We start from the raw sequence: 9603 nt of genomic DNA, 5'->3' as shown, positions 1-9603 counted from the left end.
TCCGCGGGTCCTCCCCCCCCCCTTCCCTCCCCTCCCCTCGCCCCATCCCTGTCCCGCCCTTTGCCCGGAGCCTCCCCAGCCCGGCCTCCAGTGGCTGAGGACGGCGGGGGGGAGTTGTCCTCCTGCCCGCCCCCTCGGAGGCGAGGCCCCGGCGCTAGAAAGAGCGGGCGGCGCGGCGGGCGGCGGCAGTGCGCGGAGCGGCAGCGCGCAAGGGCCGGGCCCCGCCGGGGAGGGGGGGGGGGGAAGGAAAAAAAAAAATATATATATATATATATATTTATAGGAGGGTGCTGAGCATGGCTCTGGATTTCCTCGCGGGATGCGTCGGCGGTGAGGCTAAAAATAATAATAATATAAAAAAAAATTATATAGGTATAAAATTAAGGATGGGGGGGGAAAAGATAAAAGGGGGGGGGGTGTTTTTGAGAGCTGGGAGGGGGGAAATGATAAATGTTTTGCCCCTCGCCAAGCCGGGTTTGGGCACGGGGAGGAAGGGGAAGAAGCGCCGGTGGCTTCCTGGAGCGAGGGGGGGGGGGGGCTCCGGGAGCTGCCCCCCGCGGGCGGTGGTGGAGGGGAGGATGGTGGAGGGATGGCGGGGCTCACCCTCCTCGTCCCCCTGCTTGTGGCCTCCGCTCCTTTCCCCCCTTCTATTTTTAGCGGCTGGGAAATCGCGTGCTGGAGGGAGCCATGCACCGGGCTTGCTCGGTTAGCTGCGGTCGCGGTGCTCCCCTGGCACAGGGATTTTTTTTTTTTTTTGCCTGCTCAGCGCAGAGCTCCCTGTGGCCTCCCTGCCGGCGGTCAGAAGCGGGTTGGACTTCTGGTTTGGGCTCACAGCAGCGTGGAGCCAGCAGAGCCCGTGCTTTATCCGGTAGCTGCGTTACCCTGGCCGATAGGCCTGCACGTACCTTCCAAAAATTCCTTCGGTGCTATAGGAAGGCAAAGGTGGTCCTTCTGCAGGTGCCACTGGCCCATCTGTAAAGGCACCGGGCAGAGAGCTGGCTATTTCTTCCTTTAGATGTGCTTCCAGGCTTTCTGTGCTTCTGCAGAGCAGGGCGTTGATTAAATCTCTCTAGAGGCAATTTGCAATTGCTGCCCCCCGCGCTTGCCTTAGGCTGGGGCCAGGACTCGCTGCCGAGCATCCCGTGTGACGTGGCGCTCCCCGTAGCCGCACAGCTCGGTCCCTGCCTGGAGCTCCCAAGCTCGCCAGAAGCACAAAGGCGTCTGGTACTGGCTTCAGGGACCACACCGTGGGTCTCCTGCCTCCCGGCCTGCCCGCCACGCCGCGTGCCGCGATCCCAGCAGGGAGCTGGGACTGCTGGTCACAACCACGCCGTCTGCTTTGTTTCAGGTGCTGCCGGAGTGCTTGTCGGACACCCCTTCGACACCGTCAAGGTGGGTTGATGACGAAATATTTTTGTCTCTAAGTAGAAAACTTGATGTTTTTCCAAGGAGCCGGGGAGGAAAAAAAAAAAATCCCCAGATGTCGTAGCAGCATAAATCTGTGATTGAAAGCTTGGAGCAAGCCTCTCGAGCTATGGTTCATAGACTTGTAGCCTCCAGCCCTTCAGAAGCGAGCAGATCCCTGTATGCATGATTCAGCCCTGTAACATGACCAAACGTTGGCCCAAACCACAAGTTCGTCAGTGCAGTAACATCATGGCATTCAAAAACAGGATCTTACATTTAACTTCATTTTATTCAAAGCTTGCTTTACTGCAGCCCTTCACCACTAACTGCTAGAACTGCCTCTACCCGCACTTGTAACCCAAACCTACTTTGTCACTAGATGGAAAGCTTTGTTTTGTTTCCCCCCCAAGCTCTGCTGCTTACTCCTCAGGCGTTAATTTGCTACGCTAGCCAATGGGTGTAAGTGGGCAAAAACCCACAGCATGATGCTTGTCTGGGGCCTTTTTCTTCCCTTTAGGTATTACATATGTATCTCTGAGGTGTTGTTGTATACATATTCTATAACTTTCCAAGTTAAAATCAATTTTCTGTTAACTGTATGCATTATGCATACTAAGGGTAGCTAAGACCTGTTCAAAGATACAATTTTTGGAGGATTTAAAACCTCCTGAGGCCCTTCAGCCAGGACTCCCAGGGACCCAAGCCCATTTTTCAGAGCAGGATGATGACCAAAGTCGCTTTTTGGCAGCCTTATCTAAAGTCTCTCACTGGAAGAATAGACCAAGGGATGCCAGTATGCTCACTGCTAAGCTAACACAGCAGATCACTTGACTGCAGCACACAGCATGCCACCCGCCGTGGCTATATTTGGAACGCCTCTACCTTACTGAATTTAGCTATGCAAAGGGCTGATAGTATTACAGGGGTCATCACCACGTTACATATCCTAGCCATGTGGGTGAATCGATGCAGAACAGATTTTACTAGCAAGTGGATTTTAGTCCTTGCCAGTCAAGTGCAAGCTGGTCAAATAGTTAAAGACTGTATGTATGTTTCTGAGAATATAAAAAAAATGACTGTTAAGTAATTGGGTAATTAGAGTAAATATTTTCAGGAATGGTATTATCCAGACTTGCACACTTTTTTCTGGTGGTACAGGGACAGCTGTCTCCTCTCCCCCCATCCTGCCCAGTTTTACATGCTTAACTTTTGGTGATGGGTCACTTCACTGAAGCCAGCAAAACTGCTAAAATTTTATGCTCAAGCTAAAGTTAAGCATGTGTGGGGTTCTTTGTTTGTTTTTAAAGTGGAACAGTTTATAGTGCATGAAACTAAACATTTAAATGTCTGCAAAACTGGGGCTCCCATGCTAGTTCTGGCAGATGTATTAATGCAAAATAGATGTGTTGGCTTAAGGCAAAGCATCTTGCTGTACAGTAGAGCAAAGCAGTTTGTTTCCAGATGACTTTAACCCTTTTTATGAAATCCAGTGTGGAACACTGCTTTCATACCACTAGAAAGGATAAAGTTATCTACCCTTTATTAGTGAAAACACTAATGTTTGTGTTGTTAGCTGGCGTAGTCACCCCCTATGTGGGAAAACTAACCATATAACCATTCTTTTAAAAAAAAAAAAAAAGGAAAGAAAAAATGCATATCTTGTTGTACATGTATATGTGTTAAGAATTAACTCTCTTTATAGTACTGCAGTGTTTAAAGGGCTAGTTGGACATCACCTTAGACTTTAAGGTTTTAATATAACTGAACAGTGGGAAAGCTGCTTAGATAAGCCAGAACTTTACTTCCACCCTGACTTTTAAGCTTTTTTTTTTTTTGCCAGTGATCATGTTGCACAAGGGGGAGGGGGCTGGTGGGACACGCAGGGAGAGCTGGAGCCTGCAGGTCAGGCTGAGAAACCCGCCAGCGAGCTGATCTCAGAGCTGGCAAACTTCTTATCCCTGGTTTGTTGATGTGATGTATAAAATTGCTTTTTTGCTTTTAACTGCCTTTACTTTCTGAGCTAGGGGCTGTCTTCATTAACAGCAAAAGTGTTACTTTGTTGTAGATGAGAGATAAGCCTCATCACGGGAGAGTTACCTAGTAAGTATAGCCCAGGTGAACACTTCTGTTTCTCTCAGTCTTAATTTATTCCAAAATGTAATAGTTCAAATAAAGCTCTGAAAGACTTATGAAGCTTTTTTTTTCCTTTTTAGTTTAAAACTGATTTGTCCCTCTTCTACAACTATGACATGGAGGGAGCGGGGTTTAAATATCCCTTTAAAAATTAAAATAAAAATGTAAAGTCTTATTCTGAACCCTCTTTCTGGTATGTATTTCTCACTATATGCACTTCCACACACAGTGGCTGTAAAACTGAATCTCAGGCAAACTGTTGTTGAGGTCTTATCCACAACATGTCCTTGGAAGAAACTTTCATTGCTCAAACAACTCTATTTCACACGTTATTAACTGTTTGGACTGTTAGAAGGGGTTTTTTGTTTGTTTGTTTAGTCTTGAGTACCTCTGTGCAAGTTTTTAGCAATGTGAAATTACAATATGTTACTGTTGTACTTAAACCCTCAGTAACAGTGGTTTCAAATAAGACAGAAACAAAATGAAAAGACACAATGATTGTTGGCCAATTAATAGAATAGACAATTAACCTTTGGAATTGATTCATCCCTCCTATATGTATACTCACTAAATTACAACTTGTTGAAGTTAGTATTAAAACACAATAAAGTTTCATACACGTTCATTGTCTCATCTGGCAGTTTGTAACTACGGTGCCAGTTTGCACCCTAATGTGATCATTACTGTTTAAAGCAAAGAGCTGCTTTTCATTCTTAGGCCTGATGTGTCAGTACTTAACTTTCTGAATATTTAATCCCACAACAACACTTCAATTGGTCAATATTTCACATATAATTTAGATAAAAATAGTAGAAGCTCTATGCCAATAGGAAACTCAACCTATATACAGAATATCTATATCTAGAATATCTATATCTATCTAGAATATCTATAATAATTCTAAACTGCTAAAGATAACTGCACACAAAATTAAAAGGTTCCTAAGCTGTAATTATTCCAAAGCTTATACATTTGAAAGTCCCCTGATTTCACAGCTGGGGTTTGAAATAATAGCAATAAAACCATAAATGGAGTAAGACCTACATTTTGTGCAGTTCTGACTTGTTAAGGTGTATGACTTTGCTTATGGGTCTGCTTCTTGAGCAGTTTTAAAAAAAACCACTACATCTTCCCCCCTGACTTTGAATAAGAAAATGATTTATTTTCTTTGAATTCTACTCTAAGCCTACTCTCAATTCTAAGATGTTTTAAAACCCTTTTTCATCTTGGAAGACTCAAGGTGATCTCCGAGTATGGCTAATGTACACTAATATGCATGCTAAAAAGACACTAAAAACTAAAGTTTAGATTTACAAAACATGAAACGACATATTGTAGTAATGTCAAAAATACTGACACTATTTTTTTTTCCCTTGAAGAAAACTAACCTTAATAGGGACTTCTGATAAACCACGTCCCCAGATTGTTTCTAGACCCACATCATCTTATTTCATTGTGGTGGTGTTGGTGCTGTTATTACTTTAGGCAAACAGGGATAAAAAAGAATTTAAAGTCAGGAATTCCTCACAGAGACCTAATAATCCCTTCTTTTGTTCAAAATAAGAGTCTTGAACATTTTTTGCCCTGGAGTTGCAGCAGCAGTAAACGGTTGATAAGCATCTTCTCAGGAATATTGCAGCCCTCCAAGCTGGAGATGAAAGGCAGATGTCTAACTTCACCACTCCAGCGAAACCAACTTACTGAGTTTACTGCAGTGCAGGGTTTTGGATGAACTAAGTAGCTTTGAGCCTTTTTGTTTGTTGAAGTGTGCTTAATGCAAATTAGCAGGAAAACCTGAATTGGACTTTCACATTAAAGGTTAAAAAAACACCTAGAAAATGTGACTGTCTCCTAATGTCATCAGAAACAGTAGCATCATCTGTCCAGCAGGCCATGCCATGTCAGTTTTGGAAAAGTTAACTTATTACAAACATTAAAGGTTTGAAACAGCCACACCCTCAGAAATTGTTTGCTTTCAGCAAGTTAAAAAGACTAAGATTTAAAGGGAGGAGTGGCTTTTTATACCTTTCCTTAAGCAACTGCAAGTTACCTTAAGTCTCTTCCCCTCTAACCTCTGAAAAAAAAAATCTGATCTCAGTGAAGGGTCCCAAGTCCAGTAGCCAGAAACACTAGATGTGTTGTTGTTGAAAGTTTCCAACCTTTTAAATCATCCCTATTTCATGCTTGACTTGTAAATACTTTCTTATAAAATGCTATCAGGTTTGTACAGATACTACTTAGTGTGGACAGAAATATTCTTGGCAGCTGAAGGAAGCACTTGTTGTAGTCACTATGGGAAAATTATCTGAAATTCTAGAAAACAGTATACCCTGTTGTATTTCCACATACTGGTTTTCTAATTTTCACAAGAAGTTAATAACCCTTCTCCCTTCACTTTTTTTTGCCTCCCCCCCCCCCAAAAAAAATAATTCTAAACACTTCCAGAATGTTTTTAAATGATTTTGCCACATATGGCATTCCAGTGTCCAGCCTTTGCTCTTGCATATACATTTCTATAGCAAATCTCCATATACGTACAAGTCACTAGCTTACCAGTTATGCTGCTCTTGCCATATACATCAGTATCTCATACAACTTTTTATAGGTTCGACTACAAGTTCAAAATATAGAGAAACCTCTCTACCGTGGGACCTTCCATTGCTTTCAGTCCATCATAAAGCAAGAATCTGTAAGTATAAAATGAATGCTTTGTGTATTTTGAAGCTTCGTATGTATTTTGTATATGGGAGGGAAGGCTGCTCAAAAAAACTACAAATATCATAGATCAAGAGAAGAGCATACTCTGAACCTCACATGACCACAATGCAGGTACTTTAGTCTTAGCACATAAATTTTTCATCAGCATTTTCAGGCTTGGTAACTTATGTTTAGAAGTTTGCCAGAATCTTCCTGAAGAAGATCACTAAGTTGGAAGTTGAAATTTAACTTTACCTTAAAAAAAGTTAACTTTTAAGTAACTATATACGTGAATAGCTAATTTCCTGAGAATGCAAGCAATAAGAGAATAAAATGGTGTGGGCTTTTTTTTTTTTTTTTTGAGGCTTTAAGACCATAACTAAAAGGTTGACTTTGACATTTGTACCACTAAAAAACGTGTAGTTGTTTGTGTCCTAGGCAGCGATGTACAAAGCAAGATTGGACTGATCTTCTGGCCACTGTTAGGAAGTTAGAGCACAAGTAAGAGCCAGAAAGGACATTTTCTGCACGGTTTTAGGAGGCTGTCAACACTACTGTTAAAAAGTATTTTTTTTTCCCTTCCTTCTTCCATCAGGCTTTTGGACTCTATAAAGGTATTGGGTCACCAATGATGGGACTTACCTTCATTAACGCCCTTGTGTTCGGTGTACAAGGAAATACACTTCGTGCCCTTGGCAAAGACACTCCTCTGAACCAATTCCTCGCGGGGTCAGCAGCAGGGGCTATTCAGTGCATCATCTGCTGCCCCATGGAGTTGGCGAAGACAAGAATGCAGCTACAAGGAACAGGTGAATACAAACTAAAAATGAAGAACTATAAAAATTCTCTGGATTGTTTGATCAAAATCTATCGAAAGGAAGGGCTGAGGGGCATCAACAGGGGCATGGTCTCCACGTTAATAAGAGAGACTCCGAGCTTTGGCTTTTACTTCTTGACCTATGACTGCATGACCAGGTATTTAGGCTGTGAAGCTGAAGACAGTTACGTTATTCCCAAACTGCTGTTTTCCGGAGGGATGTCAGGAATCGTGTCCTGGCTCTCCACCTACCCAGTGGATGTGATCAAGTCCCGGCTCCAGGCGGATGGCGTCGGGGGCGTTACACAGTACAACGGGATCCTAGACTGTGTCAGGAAGAGCTACCACGAAGAAGGCTGGAGGGTCTTCACAAGAGGCCTTACTTCTACACTTCTCCGTGCTTTTCCTGTCAATGCAGCTACTTTTGCTACTGTCACTGTGTTCCTAATGTACATGAGGTCAGAAGATGACCTTCGTGAATGTGAACCGGGTCCGGTAATCCAGCAGCCTTCCAGTTTGTGAGCACCACCTCTTTGTTCTTGACCTGAAGCCCAGCTGGTTTTTAACTGTAAACAACAGTCGATCCGCACAAGTAGTGTAAATGTATGCTACCTGTATAAAGAATTCCTAAATGTGTTAAGTTAGGATTTCATCTCATTACTTGTACAAACAGCATCCAGCCTTACCAAGGACTTAATATCCAGTAGTAGCCAAGTAAGACGGGGACCTGCCTTTAGAAAGTACTGTACAGTTGTGGCTCCAGAAGAGGATCTGGAGAATCTCATAGTACCAGGAATCAGGTTTTCTTCCACCCATGTTCTGAATGACTAAGTTGAACTGAATGCAGAAATGTTTGCAGAAAAGAAATGCTTCTTGTTTGTAGCAGGAATAAGTACAGGCCTCTAAGGGGAGGTAGGGGGAGGAAATTAAATGTTGGAGGCATTTTGCAGGTAACCCTGAACTGTTTAAGACACGGACTAGCATTCAGCTAGCCCTGTTGTGTTTTACTTTTCCTCTGCTTTTAAGTGTCAATTTTTTCAGTAGCATCATTGTTCATACTGGTTTGCTAAAAGAAATAATTTGCTTCTAAGCCACTCCCTTGCCTTTCAGCTTTGAATAAATATCTTAAGCACAAAGTTAGCATTTGCACTTATATGCAGATGTGCCTTTTACATTTCAAGGCTAGTAAGGATTTAGGGAAACTCAAAGCTATCGAGATTGATATTATCAGCCTTCACCTCTACTTCTCGTTTGGCAGGTGCACAGAGCGCATCGACTAGTTTCAGACCAAGCAGACTTTAAGTTAATGCAACTTTGTGCCACTTCACCCAACCTGCAACCTAGCAGCCAGTGATGTACAGAAGTCAAAAGTCCTACCTGTGTTGTTGCGTAAAGTGTTTCTGGGTGTAATGTTAGCTTAGCAGCTTGAAGTACTGTGGAAATACATACACCTGTAGACCTGGAGGTTTCCTACCTTTCCAGAAAATAGGGGTGTGTCTGTAATGGCTAGTGTTTGATACACTTGCGTTATGAATTTAAAGAATAGTGATGTCTATGTATTTAGTTACAGTGCTAGTGGAAAGAAGACTGAAAAGGGTTTTGTAGATTTTTCTTGTTACATGAATCCGCTGTGATTTCTTTTGTAGCAGTTTGTTCAAGAGGGATTGCTTTAGAGCTATGAACAGCTATTTAGCATTTGAAGCAAGAACTACACATATTTGGCACAAATAGCCAGGAGAAAGGAGTGCATGGGGGTTGAAAAATGTTCTAAAATGTATCAAGCTAGTTCAGTAAGTACAACTTCTTATACTTTCAGATGGGACACGTGCAATATGTGTTTAATTTAAATGGATTTTTTTCTAAAGAAACCTTATTTCATAGCATTTTGCACTGTAACAAAATATGCTGGAGAAACCTGTAAAACTGGTATGTCTTTTTATACCTTGAAGGTATGTTGGGTGTTTTAGTGCCTACTTGCACTGAGATTCAAATTGAATGTTAAATCTGTCTACTAAGCTGCACATGCACAACTCACAGCAAAGACCATTTACACCTTTGTACAGTAGTCTGGAATGATTGTATATAAAATTGAGGGAATAAATTTGTAAAAAAAAAAATGTTGATGTCAGTTCTTTAACTTCCTATTTTATTCAGACATTTCCTTGTTTTAAATCTAGCTTTCAAAAGGGTGGGTTTTCTGGCTTTTGCCTGAAGAAATGTGTTCTCCATCTGCCTTTCATGCACCCCTGGGAAGGAAAGTGCCCCCCTCTGGCTTGGAGCACAGCACCTGGCTGAAGCAAAGATGGAAAATTGCCTCACTTGGCTTCTTCAAAATGATCTTTTCAGCGAGTACGTCACTTGAAGCTGATAGAGCTACTAATAGAACAGCCCTGCCTTTAGAGTAGGCAGGGCACTTGGACCTGTCACACTGCATTTATTTGGTCTAAGCAGAATTGAACAGCACCAAGGCTACACAACTGCTGCAGACAAGGCTAGGGTCCCTGCACATTCATAGCTGTCAAGTACCAGGTCTGAATCAGGTATGGTTT

At 42.5% G+C, this 9603-nt stretch overlaps 1 protein-coding gene across 2 annotated transcripts; it reads left to right on the top strand.

The window, feature by feature from the left end:
* Window positions 1–188: 188 nt before the first annotated feature.
* SLC25A29 (solute carrier family 25 member 29) lies at window positions 189–9158 on the top strand. Of its 2 annotated transcripts, XM_066998342.1 has the most exons (4): window positions 189–330; window positions 1349–1392; window positions 6146–6229; window positions 6833–9158. In XM_066998342.1, the coding sequence occupies exons 1-4, from the start codon at window positions 297–299 to the stop codon at window positions 7574–7576; spliced, it is 906 nt and encodes a 301-aa protein (XP_066854443.1). In that variant the 5' UTR covers window positions 189–296; the 3' UTR covers window positions 7577–9158. The 2 variants fall into 2 exon arrangements, 1 of the variants encoding a protein (XP_066854443.1); XR_010832006.1 differs by lacking the exon at window positions 6833–9158 and adding an exon at window positions 6676–6816 and having other exon boundaries at window positions 203–330; window positions 1349–6229.
* The last annotated feature ends 445 nt before the right edge of the window (window positions 9159–9603 follow it).

Source organism: Anser cygnoides, chromosome 5 (genome assembly GCF_040182565.1).
Source record: "Anser cygnoides isolate HZ-2024a breed goose chromosome 5, Taihu_goose_T2T_genome, whole genome shotgun sequence".
Lineage (NCBI taxonomy): Eukaryota > Metazoa > Chordata > Aves > Anseriformes > Anatidae > Anser > Anser cygnoides.
This window is presented reverse-complemented; position numbering and strand designations above follow the sequence as displayed.